We start from the raw sequence: 24439 nt of genomic DNA on the forward strand, positions 1-24439 counted from the left end.
TCATGTTCGAGGAAAAGTTTGAAAAAGCGAAACGTAGTTGAGCTTTTTTAATTTCCGAGAATTAAAAGAAAACATACCGCTCGTGTATCGTACATTATTTTGTGCGAAGATCGTTTATTACATACCCGAAAGAGGACTTTCTAATTAGTTGCAATGAAATCTCCATCTTAGTTTCTGTTCAATGACGGCAAATTTGCAAAACAAAAATATCTATCTTCAACATTGTTGCTTTAAAATGTTTTCTGTGTTTACTATACTCCAGCAGGCCGTGATATACGTCTGTCTTTTTTTTCCCCCCGGTCTATGATGAGTCTGGAATCTTGTTGATTTTTTCACGGCTTCCTTAATGTTACTTGCATCACGAATGCAGTAACTTTAGTGGAGTTGTAGAGTTTACTTAATTTTTGCAAATATTTAAAAACAGTAGTTAACATTTCAATTTAGGTGAAATTGCAATGGTAAGTTTCCAGTTTATAATTATTACTATATTGAACGTCTCTAAAAATAATATATTAAAAGCCTAAAGCAGTAAAATCAATATGTCACTTAAGCGGTAAGAAGAAGGAAATTATTGTTATGTGTGTTAGGTTGGGAATACTGAATGTGGAATTTTAGACTTTCCGCGAATTGGTTTTGTGCGGAAACCAAGCAAATACGCACGATCTCGCACAAAATAGTTATCGGAATATTTTCCTATATGATCAAAACAAAATATATGTAAGAATAAAATGAGATAGAACATACAATTACATTTACAATAAAGGCTTCATAACTGTAGGATATTAAAGCATTCATTCAATGATAAGCAAAAAGTTATGTTACGCAAAAGAATATAAAATAAACAGTGTCATCAATATGACACATACTTTATTAGGCCTATACAGATTCTCAGGAGAAATGTAAAATACTTCAGGATTATGTAGCTTGGGTTAACCTGCATCGATTTAACATATACCTATGTCCGAAGTCTAACATTTGGGGAGAAATACTGGAATTTATTGCAGTTCCATGTATTATACTTGACGTGTTACGTCAGATCTTTTTGCACACGGCAGCACCTGAGCACCGCAATGCCTGCGCAACACACATGACTGAATACACTCACTTGACATTTAATTCGTTTATTCGCATGGCGACGACTTCTTCCCAATCGAAGGGTTCCATCCAGCTGGGTGTTTTCCTATGTTTACCGGATGTTATATCAAACTGGAAAGCTACCAAGTGTTTTTCATTGAGGTCCGAAAGAGAACCAGTACCTGATATGAATTCATAATTCATGAAATTCATAAGAACCGTAATCCTAGTAGTTAGTGTTGTGTAATTATTTTATTTTATTACCAAGTTTATAGCCTACTTAATTATGAAATTAACTTACTGGAATAGGATAATGTATCATATAATGTTTCAAAACGTAGAAATACATATATAATACCTTTCTATATTTAAAAGTTCGCCCATGAATAACTTCCAAACCGTTACACTCCGGATATAGATGTAGAACCTATGGGTGCTATTCATAGACATTTGCTAGCCCGGGCTACGAGCGTGCTAAACAGGATTCATATCATATCATATCGCTAACACTGGTATATGAATACGAAAAACGTTAGTTCGCTGATCATCCACCGAAAGCCCGCGCTAAGAATATCTATGAATACGGCCCTATGAGACTAAATCGATGTAGGTTAACCCAAACTACATTATCCTGAATTATTTTACAATCCTTCCCAGATACCCTCTATACAGTGCGTCAAAAACAACTGACGGTTTTAATCAAGGAATATAACTTTAGTGTAAAATGTGGATTTGTTTACATATTATATGATGATTATATTTATTTGATGTCAACATTTACACTCATTTAATGTAGACCTCATAATTTTGTATCCGGTGCCACAATTACATTCATTACAGATATACCTTTTGTAGACGCTCTTATAATTTAATTTTCGACCCCATTTAAATTGATCAGTATTCCCACCTTTAAAACCCAACAACTTAATTTAGATAAAAATAATGGAGATAATTATTACAGTTGTCTGAACACTATTTATTATTATTATTTTTTTTAAATTTATCTATGTGTTTAGCACTTCGAGAATTAGTATTAGGTTTGATGTTCACATATTTGGGTTTTAAATCCTCTTTAAGACATGTTTTGTTAAACCAAATTTTCTTGTTTAACAATTCTATCTGAAGGCACATATCGTGGTACTGGTTGACCAGGTTTTCTTCTTCACTAGTAACCATGATTAAATACTTAAAAGGTCAAAATACAACAGTGTTCATAAGTGAAGATTAATAATTATCTCCATTATTTTTAATCTTCACTTATGAATACTGTTGTATTTTGACCTTTTAAGTATTTAATTAATTTAGATAATTAAAACGTTGACACTTTTAAGACTCTGTTCTTGATTTTCAGTACACTTATATCGAACACGCACTGTTTCTAATAATACTTGTTACTAAAACATATTATACCATTGTACAATATGTTCGTTATTAGTTTACATATTGTATTTATTACAGTTTCTTTGCAAATTTATATGGTAACATTATTATTTGTATTGTGACACTTGGCAAGTGACCTCCGATATGTTCAATACACTTCGGAAGTCACTGGTGACACTCGACGTAATCAACGTATATTTTAGAGCTGTGAACAAGTTCAATATTTAGAATGTAACATTATTATTTTTTCTGTTTCTTTTGACAGTATTGAATCAAGTGATATTCTTGTACACGTTGGTGAATGGAAGCTCAACTCCAACAGCCAGCCAAAACCAATTCAAGTGATCCAAGTAGCAGCCATTGCTCGGCATCCAAATTTTGATGCAGGCTCATTGTTTAATGATCTCGCCATACTTATACTGAGCGGACCTTTGAAGTATGATGAACATGTGGATAAAATCTGTCTTCCACCACGGGGCCAGGATGTCACGCAGTATCAGCGCACGTGCACTGCTACAGGATGGGGCAAGAAAGCTCTTCAAGGTATGGCTTACTTCATTTTCCTTACAGGAATCTTACAATGTAACCAATAAGAGGGATTTGAAAAATACTCACGACCACGAATCTTTGCAAGAAATCTTGGGATTGATTGAAATGATAAGCACAGCTCTGCTGTAAAATACTCATTTTTATTCCGTCTGTATTGTACTTTTGGTCCAGGGGAAGATTCAATACAAATGAAGTAGTACAAATTGATATTTTAGGACAAGGTAGAGTATCCACCGGCCACTGAACGAAAATTGCACACTTTTATCACTGCAATGTGGCGCTATAAACCAATTTTCAACACATTTCAATTCTTATTGTACTATATTACTACATTAACACAACTAATAATTCGTAAGACATGCACTGAACGAGCTAAATGTAATTACAGTGAAACTTCCCAATAGCGGACACCGCCGGGGAAAAATTAAATGTCCGTTATTGACAAGTGTCCGCTATTTAGAAAATCGTTAGTATGTAGGCCTATACAGTACATTAAAATTTCTCATACATATTCAACACTATATTTTACAGTACAGTACAGTACAGTGAGATTGTTTACAGTATTCATCCAGAGAGAAATCGTACCAGTAAATGTTTTGTAAATGAAATAAACATCAGTCACTGTACCACTTCACCTTACACAAAGAAATCTAGAATTGCATTCTCAGTGTATGATTTTGAAATACGAGTAACATCATTGTTTTTCAAAATTTCACTAACCTGAATTTTTCCCACATTAAACTTCGTGGCCAGCTCACGAACACTTAATTTCTCCTTCTCACTATGCTTTACAATATCCACTTTCTCTTTTAGTGACAAACGTTTACGTTTTTGTGACATTTTTAATGTGACTGTACTTCCGAACACCCAACTTGACAAACTAAGAAAGTATGGACTGCTCACGTACAGTATCACAACTAACAACTGTGCTGCTTACCTTCAATAAAGTACAAGAACGTTCAAATGCACTATAATGATTGTTGCAAAGAATTCCGTTAGAATTCCTTTTAATTTACAACCTTCTTTTTCTTTTTTTTTTCTTTCACGCTGTCCGTTATTTGGAAGTTTTAATTGTTGTTGGGAGATATATTTCAGTGTCCGTGTCCGTTATTGAGAATGTCCGCTATTGAGAGGAGTCCGCTATTGGGAAGTGTCCGTTAAGGGAAGTTTCACTGTATTATGAAAGTCACCATATTTTCTTCCCGAATGCCATCCACTTCCACTTGATGGCTCCCGACAAGAGAAGCATGGATGGCAATACATGAAAACGAAATGAAACTAATCGTGAGAAATGTTACTACGGGTGTCCATTATTATGTAACAGGTTAGGTTAGCTTACATTAAGTATATATTATGTGACAGGTTTGATTAGATGTGTATAGTAGCCACGTTCAATTAGTAGGCTAGCGGTGTCAAAGAGGACGGAAGCTTTGTAGTTTCAATAATTTTAATTATGTCGCGCTGCCCATTGTCGTCAAGTCTTTTGAAGGCCGCTCCAATACTTCACGCGGAGTGTATATATAAACCAGAGTTGCAAATTTTAGCAGTGTCTTGTTCCATGTTATATTAATATATAGCAGCAACAAACAAGACGTGACAACGTCGCATTTTCATTTTATTATCGGTGCATGCAATAAAGACCTACAAATCTTAAAAGGAATGCCGCTGCCTAATAATTAAACGAGGCTACTATAGTATAATGTGAGAGGTTAGGTTAGGTTTGATTAGGTGTGTAGTATTATTACTATATTGGCGACACTGAAACACACTCCAGTTTCTGCTTCAAATTACGTCATATTAACGAAATACAGCCGTATTCTTCATTCGCGCACGACGATTTTCGTATATACAGTAAGTAAGGTACGTATTTAGGGCGGATTGGGTGGGCTTACAGCTCTCCCAGTGATCACATCAACTTCTGCTAATCAATACTATAAATCCAAGGCTTTTTCAAGGTATTTTAGCAAGTTCCTACAGTGCCCGGGACATGAGTAACCTTCACCGTATTTTACATGGATCAAATTTTCGGTGAAATAACTGAATACACAGTACACAAGCTGACCACACGTACCGTTTTGAATGGGACAGTACCGTTATTTTCCTGGCTCTCCTGTCAATTTTTAAATATATCACCTTTGTCCTTTTTTTTTATATAAAAACCGTTGAAAATTACTACAGAGTGTAACTAAACCTTTGTTTCAATTATCAAATTTTCATTATTGTTTTTAGGAAATGTAGCAGGAAGTATTCTTCACCAAGTGCCTGTCAAACTTATTCCACACGCTACCTGTGAAGACAGTCTGCGACAGTCTCATCTTGGTCGATACTTCATCCTAAACCCTAGTTTCCAGTGTGCGGTACCAACTGCGCCTACGCAAGATTTGTGCAAGGTAAGACGTGTTTCATCTTGCTATCCATATAATAATTTAACTTAATGACTCATGACTAGACTTCGTGGAATTGCCACGAGAATCGGAAAGTTTACTACGCACGCGGTATAGACTGTATGAGAAGGGGACGTGCAACGGATGGAATATGCCTCTGATGTAAACACTGAGCAGTATACTGCGGTTACAATAAAACCTGTATCCTGCATTCAAAAAATATAATGAATGATCATTGAAGTAGGAAATGTCTAAACATGTAAATACACAATTATTTTATAGTGAGATATATTAATTCTTACAATTTAATGTAAGACACTTACATCATCCTTGAATATGTGCATTGCAGTGAAGAGTTACGTACATTTTGAGCGACTGCAAAGTAACCTCCTCCGATGGTCACTTAAACAGTTTTTATTTTGGGAAAATGTACGTTCAACATCACACGATGTAATAGGTGCATATTTGAAGAACGGAAAATCACTACTTTTTAGTACACCAACTTCAGATATCTTGTCGTGACCTGGTAGTACATCATTTGTAGTACGAAGTTGTGAATAGGCAGAATTTTTAGCAATAATGTTTCTCAACTTAGATTTCATTTTTTTCTGAAATTAGTCAATTGTTATTTTGGATAAAAGTTTGTGATACTTTATTCACTATATTAAGGGCTTCTGAGAGTTGTAGTTTAGACGATTGTAACAGGATGATGCTTTTGGGCACGATTTTAAAATTAGAATCAATGAACAGAATATCTTCCAATAGCAATGATTTTACAGCTGCAACAACGGAACTGTCTGTGCTATCCAATGCATCAATTACCTCCATTATTTTGCATAATAATTAACAGCACCCAACCACGTTCCCTAACGGGTCAAGACCGGCTGCGGGGGTAATGGTATTCCAGGGGCAATTATTTGGAACAGCAACACTCTCATTGTAGTATGTTTGATTGAATTCTTGTCTGCACTGAATAAATGTTAAGCTTTGACTATTCCAACCACAGTAATGCAAAAACAAGTGCTTACATAGGTATACATTAGCTGTAGCTGCTCTATCTACTGTATTTGGACTGGTCACAACTCTTAACATGAACTGCTTATACTACGAGACCGGGCGGTCGCTCACCTCCTCTATACTACAGTACATCGGCAACCTGATTGCATGCTGCGTGTGGCAATTGAACGAAGTCTACTCATGACATTATTATTATTATTATTATTATTATTATTATTATTATTATTATTATTGTTGTTGTTGTTGTTGTCGTGACATATTGAAGTCCGCCTTGATGGCTTAGTTAGCAGAACGCTGGTTTATGATTCCTAGAGATCCGGGTTCAAATCTCGATGGTGACGGAGTTATGTTTCTGTTGGACAAAGTCAGGGTTCCTGAGGGTTTTTCTCTGGGTTCACCCATTGCCCTCCATCATTCTTATGTTACTCTCATACTGGGTGTTCATTTCAAAGTGTGTCATGACGTCACTGTTGTTGGGTCACCGATTTGAAGCTAGTTTCAGATTATATGTCAGAGAAGTTGCCTATTATTTAAGGCGTTCTTCAATCTGAACTTGAGAACGTGTACGGTACAACTTGAACGTCGTAGCAACAGATGGCGGTCTGTACGGTCTGTGTGCTACCATAACTCTTTCGAACTGTGTTTTGCGCCGGCAAGTCGTACGCAGGGTATTTGTTATCGTCGGTTGCGTACGGTAACATTCCACAACACAAATCAAATGCTCCGTGTCCATGTTGACCGTCGAAGTTAATGTCAACAAATACGTAAGTAATCGTCTTAACCCTCTCCCCATATCCCGACACTTCATATTTCGAAACAGTTCACATTACTGCCACTACCGGCGTTACCGTACGTATCGGTACGTACTCTTCAGAATGAACGCCGTACTTGCTAGGCAACTTCTCTGCCTCATAGGTTATACACCTCTGCGGAAGTGTAGGAAGATTGAATTCTCTAGTCTCATCGGCTAGCCACATGACGGCATACAGCGAGCCATGACACACTTTGAACTGAACATCCAGTAGACGAAGATAGAATGATTTCCTTGTGGGGGCCACAATAGGTTGATAAAATAAGCTAATTCACAAATGCATAGTTATGCTCTTATCACGGGCATAGAACTGCGACCATGCGCATAAAAATACAAATATGTACAGTTGACTCCCGGTAATTTGCAGTAACAACGAGTAATGCACGAACTAACGCGAAATATAGAAAATTTCGAATTAAACGCAAAATGTTTTACTATTAAAGTCCAGTAAAAGTTACTCTGACAGGTTTAAATTACTAAAATACACTTTAAAATTAAGTGCAAAGTGTGAAACGGTGCAAAACATTTTGAAACATTTATAATATTATACAGTACCGGTACTGCAGTATGATAAAAACTTAAAACAAGAAGCACAATTTTTACAAAATATCACAATATAATTCAGTACTTTAACAGAAATAATCTGTCATCTTTTTTGTTTCTTAGAGGATTGTTCATTTGTTCTGATTTTAGATAGCAAATTTCTTAAGAGAAAGCGTACATTGAGTAGAAACGGAAATGACATTACTTCGGCCCAAACCCCCCCTTCCAAAAAAAAAAAAAGGATCGCGAATTACCCGCAAAGCGAAATGGAGTCCGAGGTCCAACTCCGAAAGTTACCCGGCAATTATGATTCAGTTGGTTGAGATAAAATCCCGAAAAAAAAAAACCCAACCAGGATTAGAATCTGGGCCCGCTCGTTTCACGGTCAGACGCGCTAACCGTTACTCCACAGCAGTGGACACCGCCTGTGGTTACTCTGAATTTTAATATTCATTATTTCGGTACCGTAGTACAACTCCATTTTATTTTTTTATACTGATTCTAAATAAGTATTTTATCAAAAGGAAATGCAGTAGGCCCTACCGTAATTCTGTAGTGCCCGGGAAAAGTGGCACAAGTCAAAAATGTTAATTTTACAGGAAAAGGGAAAAAAAACTGTCTTCACACTGGTTTATGTCGATTTGATTTTCTTCTGTATGAATTATTGTAATGGGAAAAATACTTATGTCTCTTTTCCCAAGCGAGCAGATGTTCCGTAAGCTGTCAATAAATTAATAAAAAACTTTGTGGAAACTGACCTAACTTATGCCACTTTTTCCAAGCATTGCAGAATTTGTGTTTGAATTTTGACAGAACTGTTATTCAATAAATACGCTATAGAATCGAAATCAAGACGCATGTAACACATGTCACTATCTATCGGCCAAATTTGAAGCGTGCTTCGATTACATAACTATTGGATAGATAGATTTTGCTTTCAGAAACGAACACAGACCTATTTATTCCGTAAAGTTATGGACCAGATAGCTATGGAATAGATATCTCGAGTTTTATGCAATCAGGCATTAGAGAGATATTACAAGGTAGACGCTGTCTACCTTACGCCTCGCTACTGGTTTGAAGTGACTTTTGAATGATCTGATATATATTTATCCATTCGCAGTGTTGCCAATTCAGCGGTTTTCCCGCTAGAGCTGGCGTTTTTCAGTGTTAGTTTAGCGAGTAAAATTTATCAAATTTGTATTGCTGATAGAGGGATTGAGCGGGTATTTTTAGCACTCACAGCGGCAAAATAATTTTATTTTACACTGACAATATACGATAAGAATTTAGCGGTTTCTGCACTGTTTCATAGCGGGTTTTTAAGAATCAAGTTGGCAATTCTTCTTTCCAGCCATACATCATGAAATAATTACAATCATTAGGCTATTCCATCTCAAATCGACCGAAATATAAAGAAAATTGACCTTACAATTTCTAAATACAATGAATTTTTTTTTGTACGTAGAGAACTGTGATACAATGCTTTGTGCAAAGTTTGAGGCATCAGAACTTCATAGTGTTTAAATTAAAAATATTTAAATTTATCGTATTTTCATAAAATTAGCAACTTTAAACTGTTGTAGCTCCGAAACCCTTTCACCCAATGATCAAAATCATGGTTTATTTTGATGCTGAGAAATTAAAGTTTTTATTGACATATAAACAGATTTTCTTACTTTTTATGGAAATGGAGAAATTAAGATTTTTCCTCATTAAGACGCCGTTGCCTAGGAAAAAATATTTTTAAAATATAGGCCTATAGTTAGATTCCGCATTGAAAGTACAAATAAACACATATTTTTTACTGGTGGTATGTTGATAAGAATGTATTGAAAATATCAAATAAAGAAAATAAATAGTACGCGCGTGAACTAACCAGCTGACTGTGAGACGGGAGCTAGCCGAGACAAGCAAGGCCAGGAGACAAACACGTAATGTTTCGTCTAGTAGCGCATAGCTGGGCTAGCTTTATCACAGGTTTTCATAAACACAGGAGTAAAATGACGCCCAACGCTCGCTTATCTTCAGCTCTCGGCCAGTGCGTGCGGTACTGCGCCGTTCAAGTCTAGGCGTGTGAAAATAATTTATTTAATAACCTCAAAACTTATTGCCGTACCACTAAGCAAACAATGCCGAATCCCGCTTAATAATGCAAGGTTTTTTCTCAATATTTTTTTACATTTTTACAAATTGGCAAAAAGCCTAAAAGTAAGTAAAATCAGATTATCTGTCTCTCTGTGTACAATAAAAATAAGGATTACTTCTTAACATAACCTACCAAATGTCAACTTCAAAATGAGCTCCCGTTCAATGTTCTGCAGTAAATGGTTCCAAAGTTCTGAGCGCTGAAAGAGGCTTATTTTTATAAAATACGCTAAATTTGTCGCTCAACAATACAAAAACCGAATAATTTCGACGGTGTCGGGTGGAGTTCCCGGGTAGCTCAGTGGTAGAGCGCTGGTACGTTCAACCAGAGGTCCCGGGATCGATACCCGGCCCCGGAACAATTTTTCCCTTGAAATTATTCAAATCTGCTTTACAGGGAGCTTAACCTGAAAGACTAGATTTGCATAATATATACGTTACTGTGTACGTTAACATAAAACCACAATTTCAAGTCACACAGAGATTGTGTGCACTCGTTGTGGGTCTCTGGCGTTTCGTCAGCCCACGCGAGTTGTGTGGATATAAAGGGAAAAGTTGAGACAGTGTCGGGTGGAGTTCCCGGGTAGCTCAGTGGTAGAGCGCTGGTACGTTCAACCAGAGGTCCCGGGATCGATACCCGGCTCCGGAACAATTTTTCCCCTGAAATTATTCAAATCTGCTTTACAGGGAGCTTCACCTGAAAGACTAGATTTGCATAATACAAAAACCGTTTGACTTTCGATAGTATATTTTTGAAAATGCACTCCCCTCAGCACCTTGTATAAATAGGGAAAAAATTAGAGTATAAAAAAAATGCGAGGTTTTTTACTGAGCGATTTCATATGGAATAGCCCATTATGATTATTGTTTTACAACTGTAATAATAAATCACCTATAATTTTATTTATTTTTCAGGTTGATGTTGGAGGACCCATCGCCTGTGATAGAGGAGATGGTCACTACGTATTAAGTGGATTGTACAGCTGGGACATCGGCTGCAATGCTCCCAATTCTCCGACTGTGTTCGGTGGCATCGACACTGCCTGGATTGAAGGTGTCCTCGCCCGTCCTGTGGATGACCTTATACGGGATGAACTCAATGGACTCCTCCAGCAACAGCAGCAGCAAGAATTGGGAAATGTCGACATTGACAGTAAACCAGGATTTTCTCAAGGCTATGGAAAGAAGTAAACCAGAACTGAAGTTGAGTGTTCAACTCCTCCTGCTGCATTTGACGTATTTAAGAGGAATACTAATTCAAAGACTGCAATAATAATACTCCTAATAAAGAAACATATTATTATAGCTATGTGTATGTCCTTTTTTACAAAAGAATGCCGTATTTACATTGGCCAGTAATCTTAAGAAATTTTGTTCCAGTTAATATCAGCATTTCCTTAAAGAAATTACGATGACTGGACAGTGATATGATTAACTGTGAACTTAATTCCAGGCAAAATAAATTTATACATTTACTACATTCCAGAACGTTATATAGATCATTTCCATTACCCTAAACAAAATAAGCCGGCAACCTTTCTGGGCTATTCATAGTTTCATTTCATATCATGTTATTATATAAGGTGGGGCATTTTCATAGAACCATTTTTAAAGTGTGATAGAACTTTTTGGAGTAAATCAAGTATCTTTGCAGACCATCATCTCCAAATCTGGTGATTTCCACGGCCTTTGCGTTCACCCGATTTGACAGCTCCAGATTTTTTGTTATCGAGATATTTGAAACGAAGGTAGTTCTCCTATTTGATTACTAATAATCAAGAGTTGGAGTGCAAAATTCGGCGTAATATTGAGCACATTGGCCAAGAAAGATGTGTTTGTGTCATTGTAAGTTTTTAATAATTCAGCTGTGTAAATAAGCAAAATCCAAAGGTATATAATTATAAGCTATTACGTTCTTTAAATACATATTTCATTCACTCCATACAGTTTTCACACATCACTTTAAAATATTTCTGTGAAAATACCCCATCTTGTCTCGTAATATTAACACACACACTCAACATATTCCTCGCGCATACACATTTATGATATTTCATGTCAAGCCCTGCATTCCCACATTTAATGACTTCACATCAACGGCTGGAAGATACCTGGTTTCCATTCTCCTGGAAGTATGAACTTAGAAAAATAAATATCATACACTGTTATTTGTACTTACCTTATCCTTGAAATCAGTATTTGTTTTGTATTCTTTAGTTTATTATATTTATTAATTCGATCTTTTATTCATTCTTCAATTGCCTATATGAAACTCGAAATATTATTTCACTATTACACTTTTACTACGTCATACTACCTTTGACCAATAAAACAGTACGAAAGGACGTCTTTCAACCAATCATGGCTGCTTAACGCACAATTTTATCACTTCCTTAGCATTTGTTTATTTTTAATCTTTTCCCTAGCATTTGTTTCTTTGTTTGCCAACATTTCAAACTGAAAATTCTTTACGGTACCGTACTACAAAATATGCTTTGCGATCGTCATTTATTTCCCGCATAGATAGTCGACTGAAAATGGCGGCTCCGTTCAAACGTTTTGGTGAAGCTAACATTAGTGAAATAGAATTTTAGTAAGTCAATTAATATTTTATTGTATTAGAGTACTTTATTTCTTCTAATCTTTATATACTTTCTTCTAATCGTGTAATGTCAATTAAATACCACTCGAGTTTTGATTTTCTCTAGATAAATCAAAACCTCTAATGAGATTACTGTTGATAAAACCGTTTTACTGTGATTGACGTTCATTTGTTCTACTATTTTTGTTATTTATAAACACTTTAACATCTGTGGTCATATCACATGTTTAGAATCTGTGGGCGTACCAGTAGACCGTTGTTATTGTTGAGTTCCTATTTCTATTGTGTTTTGTACGAGTAGATGGCTTGTGTTCATCTGATTATAGATTTTGATTAATGTGTATGATATTGGTGACTGAGACGGTGATGAATCATGGCATGTAAATTTGCAATTCGGCATTTGCCTTTGTGACTGAGGAGAAACTATGGAAAACCCTAGTCAGATTGGTCGGTCACGGGGTTTGAACCCGAGACCTCCCGAATGTGAGTCTCAAACGTCACCGTCTGAGCAAACTCGCTCGGTGACAACCAATTTATGTTGCAGAATAATTTCGGTGTTTTTATATATATACAATTGCCAAATAAACTCTCATTCGATAATCAAGTTATAACACGGCGATAGTTACGCTATGTATTCTTCTTTATTTTTAAGCGATTTAATAGTAAAATAATATTATGTAACTTTTAATTTACCAGTAACATATCTGATGCTACAGAATGATTCAGTTATCTACATTACACTTAATCATTTACTCGGTAACAGACAAAACTACTCTATATAAAAGTTACAATAAAACACAATGACGTTAAAAAACTATCTGATCCTTCAACAACAATTAGACACACAAGCTTTCAAATATAGGGTTTATCACGGACGACGCAATCGCCTGCCCACATCTCCCACGGCACGTCTACCGCAAACGCCTAGCACAGTTTCCGCGTCACGGCCCGGTTTGTCTCCCCTGAGTTGTGCGTAAACTAAGAAGTAATGTGGCTTAGATTAAACTTACCTTTATTTACAGAAGGTGCTCAAAATGACGTCCCTCTGCTGCTAGAGAAGCCTAGCACCTTTTGAACACATTATTAGGGAAAACACGGAAATTTTACTTGAAGCAAGTAAAGCGATAGGTTTGGAAGTAAATCCCAAAAATACAAAGTATATGATTGTCTCGTGACCAGAATATTGTACGAAATGAAAATATGTGTGTCTAATGCCTACCCACTTCACTTTACGTGTTTCGGGTTCCGCATACTGCGGATAGATGGCAGGACTGTGACCCATTTTCAAACTGCACACCATTTTGGCGGGCCACGTTATGCATGATGCATGTGTATCTGTGAAGAGTTGTGTCGTGTACTAGGATGAGTGTATGTTAAGTGTTCGTGTAAGTGTAACGTAAGGAATGGGTAAGGATGACGATTATGGTGAGGAAGGGAGAAGATGAAACCCGGTGCCGGCACGTAGCCTACTCCTGTCATATAAAAATTGGAAATTTATCCTTCGAACAGGTGGAAAAATTAAAATATCTTGGAGCAACAGTAATAAAAATGTAAATGATACTCGGGAGGAAATTAAACACAGAATAATTATGGGGAATGAGTGTTATTATTCGATTGAGAAGCTTTTGTCATCCAGCTGAAAATTAGAATTTATAAAACAGTTATATTACCGGTTGTTCTGTAAAACTCGAACTCTCACTTTGAGAGACGAACAGAGGTTAAGGGTGTTTGAGAATAAAGTGCTTAGGAAATATTTGGGGCCAAGAGGGATGAAGTTACAGGAGAAAGGAGAAAGTTGCATAATGCAGAACTGCACGCATTGTATTCTTCACCTGACATAATTAGGAACATTAAATCCAGACGTTTGAGATGGGCAGAGTATGTGGCACGTATGGGCGAATCCAGAAATGTATATAGAGTGTTAGTTGGGAGGCCGCAAGAAAAAATACCTTTGGGGAGGCCGAGACGTAGATGAGAGGATAATATTAAAATGGATTTGAGGGAGGTGGGATATGATGATAGAGAATGGATTAATCTTGTTCAAAATAGGGACCTATGGCGGGCTTATGTGAGGGCGGCAATGAACCTCCGGTTTCCTTAAAAGCCATAAGTAAGTATTATTATTATCATTATTATTATTATCATTATTATTATTATTAATTTTTTATTATTATTATCATCATCAGAATAACATCATGTCGTTTCAGGTCTGTATACGAATTATGCATCTTTATGACATAAGCTTCTGATGAATAAACAACGTTTATTAATATTTAAATTTCTGAATTCGTTGGAGAAACAACAAAACCAGCGTTCAAAATGGACGATTTTTCGAACCAGAATGCTGTGTTATTTTCGACAACGGAATTATTAATCTGTGAGATGACGCCGAGTAGGCCTACTAGTGAATGTGAACCTCAGTGCCTTCTTGGAATTCTGTCGTATGAATAATATATTCTTGTATTTGGTAGCGATATTATTCATCGACATAAAATTGCATGCAACTAACACTAGTTTAACACTAAAATTCTCTAATAACTAGAAATCACAGATCGACATGAGATCTCTTTGTCGTTACTTTATCTCTTTATTTATATTTCCATGGTTGTAATTTATAGTTGGGAATGGTATTAAATGTATGTCATATTATTATATATTAAAGTAGTTTAGTACTAAACTGGTGTTTGTTGCATAAAATTATGTCGAGCAATATCGGTATCAAAGAACAAGAATGATTTCATATGACAAATTAAAATAAGCCGACCACATTACACTGGGTATCAGAATATTTAAATTATTAATTAGTGTTTTATTACACTGTCAAATATCAGTTATTAGGCCTGTAGATTGCGATTACATATTTTAAAATGTCTTTATTATTACATTTTCATACCTAAAAGAAACCGTGTTTCAGCATTTTCAATAATGTTTTATTATTGGTCATTCTGCGACAATCTTTATGTCACCATACATTACACGCTGTGATAATTTGATACATATGACTGGAAACGTTGTCACAATCCTGTGCGCAACCAGCAGACGATTCACGTAGAACTATCGTCAGCGAGCTGAACGAAGCGGAGCCGAGTCCACCCGAACATTGCCGAAAATTTGCTCAGCTTTCCGTGGCAAGCTCTTCTTGCGCTTCCTTTACCATGAAATACTGTATTTATATACACATCAGTTCCTATAAAAATTTCGGATACATGTTTTCGGGAATTTTCATCCCTTTATATTTATATAGGAGGAAACTATAAACGGTATAGTCACTACATTCAGCCGGGAAAGAAATAGGCCTATACTTACTTACTTACTTACGTACTTACTTACTTACTTACTTACTTACTTACTTACTGGCTTTTAAGAAACCCAGAGGTTCATTGCCGCCCTCACATAAGCCCGCCATCGGTCCCTATCCTGTGCAAGATTAATCCAGTCTCTATCATCATATCCCACCTCCCTCAAATCCATTTTAATATTATCTTCCCATCTACGTCTTGGCCTCCCCAAAGGTCTTTTCCCCTCTGGCCTCCCACCTAACACTCTATATGCATTTCTGGATTCGCGCATACGTGCTACATGCCCTGCCCATCTCAAACGCCTGGATTTAATGTTCCTAATTATGTCAGGTGAAGGATGCAATGCGTGCAGCTCTGCGTTGTGTAACTTAACTTTCTCCATTCTCCTGTAACTTCATCCCTCTTAGACCCAAATATTTTCCTAAAAACCTTATTCTCAAAAACCCTCAATCTGTGTTTCTCTCTCAAAGTGAGAGTCCAAGTTTCACAACCATACAGAACAACCGGTAATATGACTGTTTTATAAATTCTAACTTTCAGATTTTTTGACAGCAGACTAGATGACAAAAGCTTCTCAACCGAATAACAACACGCATTTCCCATATTTATTCTGTGTTTAATTTCCTCCCGAGTACCATTTATATTTGTTACTGTTGCTCCAAGATATTTGAATTTTTCCACCTCTTCGAAGGATAAATCTTCAACTTTTATAGTTCCATTTCGTACAATATTCTGGTCACGAGACATAATCATATACTTCGTCTTTTCGGGATTTACTTCCAACTTTATCCCTTTACTTGCTTCAAGTAGAATTTCCGCGTTTTCCCTAATCGTTTGTGGATTTTCTCCTAACATATTCACGTCATCCGCATAGACAAGAAGCTGATGTAACCCGTTCAATTCCAAACCCTCTGTGTTATCCTGAACTTTCCTAATGGCATATTCTAGAGCGAAGTTAAAAAGTAAAGGTGATAGTGCATCTCCCTGCTTTAGCCCGCAGTGAATTGGAAAAGCATCAGATAGAAACTGGCGGGAAAGGAATATATTTTGAATAAAATGTACTCATCTTTAATAATTTACTTCGTCTCGTAACTTTATTATTACTAGCGAAAATGAATGATTTCCGGAAGAAATTCGACTCGTTGCCTAGCAGTGGCCTACGACATCCAATCGTCATTTTAATTTCATTAACGCACCACTATTATTCAGAACCTCATCAACACTCAATGCAGAATCAAACATATCAAAAGCATGCTGCAAGAGGTAGTGAGAGCTTATACGAATGCTGTAAAACAATAAAACAGTTCCGACAGTGCCATTGTAAGTATTTAATTCACTGTTAATTAAAAATATATTGAAATATAGTATCTAATAAATGCGAAATTAAAACGAATCGAACAGACAATAGCTGTTTCTTGTGAGACAGAACGGAAAGTTTACTGAAATTCACGAACCTGAAAGCGCGTTCCGGTCTGCTCCGGTCTATTTCGAGCCTTGAATAAAACTACCAATATTCTACTTTATGTTTAAGATGAAAACTAAATGAAGAAACACTGAAACGCAGTAATGTGTAACCAATACATAACATGTAATAGTGATCTCTGCTTTTCTTTCTTATAATAAGGGTTTTTGCCACTGGCAACAGAAGAAAATGTCCATTTCTTTTAACTCATATATGGGGAAACAATGGAAAGGGAAAGAAACTGGCCACCATACGCCATTATCTCCTGGCCTAGTTGCCTCGTAAGTTGAGTCTTGTTGGTATCACTTGTGAGGTTCAGACCTGTCTTGGGACAGCTGAGTAATCAACAACATGGGAAACTTGATGGATGACGCAAAGTCAAGGATCCACTACTGAATAAATATACAGTGAAATCTCTCCTTACGGACACCCCCAAGATACGGACACTCCTCATATACGGACAGATTTTTATGTCCCAACTGAAATAATATAGAAATAATTATAAATTTAACTCTCGTTTACGGACACTCAGACACGGACACGGACAGCTGTTTCACAGTCCTAAAGCTTGCTTTACTTCCTAACTGCGGACAGAACTTAGTTTTCAAGACCTAATGTGTTACAAAAATGGAAAATTTAGTTTTGAGAACTGTACAGAAATTCCTTAACATGAAAGAAGACAATTAGGGTCTCGTAGGCTACCACTAGACCAGCCGGCTACCCTTATTAGTTGGAAGCGGGTGGATAAACAAAATCATAAAATTTAGCCTGTCTGATGGGTCCAAGACTTCCGCGATCATGAAATTGTATTCGACACGTGATAGGGTTAGTAGGATTTTCTCTTCACTTCAATCAGTTGTTCTGTTTCGAGAGACATGGCACCTGAACGTAAAGGTTAAGTTGAAAACTGTAAATTACAGTACTGCATAACTGTAGACCTAGAATAAAATTGCATGGCACGGTACTGTATTTTCCTTTTTCGGTCTTATCTACTGTAGTTCAAAGTTGCAAAGAACTTACTGTAGTATAGTATACTGTATTTAGAATTAAACTACAGTAAGACATTTTCATTTAAAGCGTGAAGAGATACATAATGCATATTATAAATTTACTGTTAGATTGGGGAGCCTCCCTCCCAATAAAGGACACGTCCCAGATGCGGACAGATTGTTACGTCCCTTCGATGTCCGTAAATGAGAGGTTTCACTGTATATCGATTTTGAATATGCAGTCCTTAAAAGCATAACACATACTTATGGCTTTCAAGGAACCCGGAGTTCCAAGCCCTTATCATCGTCTGCTGACAGATGGGCCATCCTGTCTCAGGCTCTGATACAGCCAGATCCCAGCCAAACACGAATAGCCTGCTAAGCCCCAGGGGTCCGGAGCCCCAACATCTTCCTGTATCAACATCATAAACCCGTATTACCCCCAAGATTTCATCCCAGCCTATTTTTACTATTGCAGATAATAGATTAAATGAGGGGAAGATGGAGAGTGTTGATGTAATGATAGAGGGAAACGGGAGTACCCCGAGAAAAACCTTTGCAACGTCTGCTTTGTCCATCATAAATTCTGTCACTATCTAGCAGGGGATCAAACCCGAGCTGTCTGGATGACAGTCGACTTAAAGTTGCAGGTAGTCTAAATCGTAATAGGAGCGTGTCATGAATCCAATGTAGGCTGTGCTTTATTGCATCATAACGGCTGTTGTTCGTATTCAGTGTAGGAAAGAATACAAAAACAATCACTAATGAATAATTTGCACTCAAATAATAGGGAATTTATATCAGCTGTTTATAATAAATGTATTCTTTTTTCTAACCGACCACATTAACTTTGAAACCGATAAAGGAAGATACACTAGTAAGAATAAGGCCTACCCCAACCTGTTTCTATACTGCACGTTAGAGGGGAAATCTCTAAACATAAGCAGAGTCACTCAGAATACCCCTTCCCTTCCCCAACCCCTAATAGTTCGCTTACTTTCCGCTTTTAAATTTAACGTCGTCGGGTAGTATTCATTTTGTCATGTTCGAAGCAGCTGCTATCGGAAAGTTGTCTACTTTTATACTGCATTCATGTCACAAGCCACGAGGTAAAGTAAGATAATTACTATTAGGGGTATATAAACTGTCACGTACTGATGATCAAATTTTGTAATATGAAATTACGAATTATAGACAAATTATATTGAGATATCGAAACTACAAAGTCATTGTGAAATTCTTATTTATTCTATGGTTAGACAACCATTATAAAATATAGGTTAAGTAAAACAATTACAATATCTTAAAATTTTGATTGAAATCTTCTTTCATAACTTGTTTATTTCCTGCTATGGTTTCGCTTCGGCCATCATCGCCGCTCGATTAGTTCTACATGTAAATAAATGGCACTGGTTTTTTACAACGTTCTGTGGCGTTCACCGCTTTGGATTGACTTGGCATAAAATTGACAGCGATCGTCGTCGTTCATTTAGAAAACAAACGAATGACTATATCACAAATATGGCTGCAAAGCGTCGTGTATTTAGCAATTTCTCACAAATGAAGAAGCTTTAATTAACCATGTTTCCAATCATCCTACCCTGTACGATAGGAGTTCAAAAAATACAGAGATACCCATAAAAAGAAAATGCTGTGGAAGGAAATTGGTGAAATTGTAGGCAAGATTGGTAAAGTATCGTATATAAACACAGGTTAATTCCATGTATATTCCAATACCGGTACATTAGAGAAAGAACAATTTAAAATATTATCTATTTTTAAAGACAATGTTTGTAAAAAAAAACTGAATTTAGTGTTGGTAGAGGAGGAACGTGTATGTAGAATGTCAAAGAAATAGGCTGTCTTCCCCGAAATTCCAACCTTTAATAACGACAATTAATGTAATCAATTACTTCAGGTCACTTTAAAATCCTAATGAAGTGTGTTTCAGATTTAGTTTTAAGTTGAATACATGTAGCTTGGACGAAAGCTGAATATAATAACCACTATAATTTAGAACGAACGATGTAATTAATTTTGACACATCTCGCTCAGAAAATAATTTAAATATAATAATAATTTTTAATAATAATAATAATTATTATTATTATTATTGTTATTTATTTATTTATTTATTTAATCTGGCAGAGCTAAGACCAGTAGGCCTTCTCTTCCGCCCAGCCAGACTCTAATTCTAATTGAATACATAGTTATTACATTAATATCTAGACCATAAAACAACATGAAAGTAAATAATGGAAGTTGGATAAGTTATGTTAGTGTGACAATAATAAACATTGGTAAGAAATAGTTATAATAATAATAATAATAATAACGGTACGTCTCTGTTTAAAATGGCATAAATACAACAATGTATCTCACTGATACCATTTAGCTCTTCCTTATTTACTAGAAAAATAAATCTTAAACTTGTCTCCAACTCCATTTCTAAATGATTCAGCAAAATTATTGCATCCAAAGTCAGTTAATGCTATGTAATTTTCTGATGGCTTAGGTCCTAATACTTTCGATGGTAAAGACGACGATTTTCGCTGTAAAGAAAGCGGCTCAGCTGATGTTCGCTCGGCGATAATCGTCACAGCGGAACCACAGCTTTGATACAAGATGACGTATATAAGTATGTACACTAATATTTACTTATTAAGCCGCCATTTTAGGGCTAATGCATTGTGGTTTTATAAGATAAATTGGGGAAAAGTCTCATACATTGTATGCACTTCCTCTCTCCTGGACTCGTCATTCTACCCTTTACCACAGTCTAGTATATGCAGTTACGAAGCTTGGGTTGTTGAGGTACTAGGAACAATCGAATGTGCCGGTACTATTTCGCATTGTCTGTGATGAAGCGATAGTAGCGGTCCTAGTGGTTAGCAACTATCTATGGATGCATATTCCCTACGTATTGAGCTTCGTGACTGTATAGGCCTATACTAGACTGTGCCTTTACTGTGGGGGAGGTACATCAGTTGCTGCAGTAGTTATCTATGTAAGTCATGTCAAATCTGTAGCGTGGTGGGGAGAGCTTGTTTGTGAAAACTTGTAATAAACGAAAGGAACAGAATCGGAAAATAATATATTTCCGAAAACGGAAAGGCTAAATGTTTTGTTGTGTTCTAAGTAGCTTTATAGTGTTTACTCATACTTACCGGTACTTAATCAGTGCACGGCAACATTTCTTTGCAATTTAGAAAGCCGGTTACATTCAACAGGTACAGTCGGATATCTCAACGTTTTAGTACAATTTAAATAATTTCTGTATTCATGCGCAAATAACAATATATTGTATTTATTTTATTATTTGTCCGTTATGTGCAGGAACAACTCATCTGGAGGACTCCACGTATTGAACAGAGACTTGGACGGGAAAACGGGAAGGTAGGCTAATTCAATAAATTAATACCTACGGTACTTACGTCCTAAGGAACTGGAGAAGTTCAGATCACTAAATCTCTCTCGTAGAATTATTTACCGGTAGAATAGCCGTCATGAGTAGCTGAGGGATAAGCTGAACATTATTGTGGCATTCGTTAGTTACTGTGAAAACAATTTTTTAATAAAATAAATGTAGATTCTGAAGTTAATGCGTCCGAGGAATTTCGAGAGCGTGTTTCCTCAATGATCCTTACAAAAAAGAGTTGCTTTAGTATTTATTTACTTTATCGAACCGTTCCTAATCCCTGAGTTTAGGCCTATTTAGAAAATTTAGAAAAGATCATGTTTTCAAAATGTTATAAACATGTAATAGAAAACTGGGGTTTCTCCCGTAAAAAAAATATTCTAATTCAATTAGTAATAACTGTTTTCTTTTTGAAACCTTATAAACACCCAGTAACTAAAACTTTTAAATTTGCAATACTAACTTCTAAGTGTATATTTAAACTCTTCAATGCCTATTTTTGGGGTTTTTACTGAATATATTTCTCAACACAATTCATGTCTAACAATTAAAATTTATTGTCGTCTTACATGACTTAAAATTAAATATATTTATGAAAATATTATTCAATATAAAAAATAAAGCACTCGTTTTATAGCAAATACGCACCGGTATATAGGCTACCAGAGTTCTAGAATGCTACATTTCAGTTTCTTTATTATTTTACTCATCCAGTACATAAACTTATAGTTATTCGGAATTGAACATGTTGGTGGACATACTGTTTGTACTGATTCATTTAGCATGAGTGCAGTAACAATTATCAATTTTCTGAAAAAATCACACATTAATATATAACCAATTTTAGATTTTTCCCCCCCTCTATATCCATCGTATTTTCATTTTAGGAAAGCAATTAAATTAGCGTGTCTATTGATACTGACGTTTGTTTACATGGGCGTTACACTCCGCAACATGGAATAATAATAATACGAACACAGAAACGAAAGTTTGTAAGATTTAGATAAATACGAACTGTGCGCTTATTTTCCCCAGACAAGGAAGCTGTTTCACCTTCTATATTAAATTTTTCATCTCGAAAGCAATATAAACATGACATTACAATATGTTGTTGTGTTGTTTTCTAATGCCAGGCATTTGACAATCAAGTCATTTGACCTCTTGCGCTCCAATATTTTTCAAAGATATTGCCATGGTTAGCCACTGACGCGACATTACAATATTTCCTAGGCATCTGATCTGGTCTTCGTGGTCGCATTCGCATTCTGCGCAAGCGCCAACCTTGACTGTGTTTTGTAAAAATAGCCAGGAGTCAAATGCACGCTATATAGCAGAGTTTGATAGCTTACAGCGGGCTATACTTTTTTTTCGGTGTGCAGGTTAACATATAATTGCATACTGTACATAATACGTTAGCTATAGGCCTATATCTTTACTGCATGGCATAGCGTCTAGTGTGCGCTGGCCTTACTCGAATTTTATCGCCACAATATCCTCGATCACCCTCTGGTCTTCGAATATATCATTTAAAAAAAAAAGTCCCGTCGCTCTTATTTTCGGCAGCCAATCACGTTGCCGGTCGGCTACATTTAAACGTGTGCGTCTTGTGATTCGCTGATGCATTTTCTAAGGCTCGATAAATACTTATAGTCCCGTCGCTCTAATTTCCGGCAGCCAATCGCGTTGCAGATCGGCTACATTTAAACGTGTGCGTCTTGTGATTCGCTGATGAAGACGTTATTCATTTCTTAAGGCTCGATAAATACTTAATATAATCGCCCGCCATTTTGGCTCTTTCGTTGGCGTTCGTAGAAAGCACACGAAGACGTTATTTGCCGCTCAATTATTTGCTGAATTACAGTGCGTTTGATTTATTATCGTAGGAGCTACGACATGATAATGTTTAACGGTGTGGCAAATAGATTCCTCGTATGTTAGCTCGGCAACGAAAGAACAAAAATGGCGAACGATACTACCTACCTCGACTTTATAGAGCCTTCACTTCCTAAGACGTAAGCAAAGAGGAGTCACGCCGGGAATAACAGCGTCGCGACTATAATATAATCGCCCACCATTTTGGCTCTTTCGTTGGGTTCGCAGAAAGCACACGAGGACGTTATTTGCTGCTCAATTATTTGCTCAATTACAGTTCGTTTGATTTATTATCATAGGAGCTACGACATGATAATGTTTAACGGTGCGGCAAATAGATTCGTCTGGTAGTTCGGCAACGAAAGAACAAAAATGGCGAACGATACTACCTACTTAGACTTTATAGAGCCTTCACTTCCTAAGACGTAAGCAAAGAGGAGGAGTCACGCCGGGAATAACAGCGTCGCGACTAATAGTATTCACCATGTATATTAAATAATACAGCAGGGTATGACTTGAGGCTTTCCCGACTTTTGATGTGGAATAACTCTTCTCGGGTTCTCAGCCAGGTGAGTTGGATAGTTGCTTCCATGCTTTCGATGACTAGCTCTGCCATCTTCTTCAAGGAATGAAGTGTCGTGGGACCATGTCTAGCCGGTATATAAACGTCAGTAGGGCTTCCCGCTGCGGGCCAATCAGGAGCTAGTTCCTAGTCCTAACCGCCTGCCACGTGCTGGTAGTCGAAGTGTGTTGATGGCAGGTTTCCATGCTGTACTCAGCTGTAGACTCCTGTCTCTGTTGAAATTATTGCCATCTACTATACTCCAACCAGGAGAAAGTCTCAGGGAATGAGACTAAGCGGGGTAATGCTGTGAATGAATGTTGATGTCA

The 24439-nt window shown here is 36.6% G+C and overlaps 1 protein-coding gene across 1 annotated transcript in view; it reads left to right on the top strand.

The window, feature by feature from the left end:
* Positions 1–11386, top strand: part of LOC138702004 (collagen alpha-2(IV) chain-like) — a 36358-nt gene extending 24972 nt beyond the window's left edge. The window contains exons 7-9 of the mRNA XM_069829471.1: positions 2720–2997; positions 5233–5393; positions 10822–11386. Coding sequence (XP_069685572.1) covers positions 2720–2997; positions 5233–5393; positions 10822–11097 — 715 coding nt within the window. The 3' untranslated portion in view covers positions 11098–11386. The remainder of the gene's footprint in view (positions 1–2719; positions 2998–5232; positions 5394–10821) is intronic.
* Positions 11387–24439: the final 13053 nt, after the last annotated feature.

The sequence above is a fragment of the Periplaneta americana genome, chromosome 6, assembly GCF_040183065.1.
Source record: "Periplaneta americana isolate PAMFEO1 chromosome 6, P.americana_PAMFEO1_priV1, whole genome shotgun sequence".
In the NCBI taxonomy this organism is placed as follows: domain Eukaryota; kingdom Metazoa; phylum Arthropoda; class Insecta; order Blattodea; family Blattidae; genus Periplaneta; species Periplaneta americana.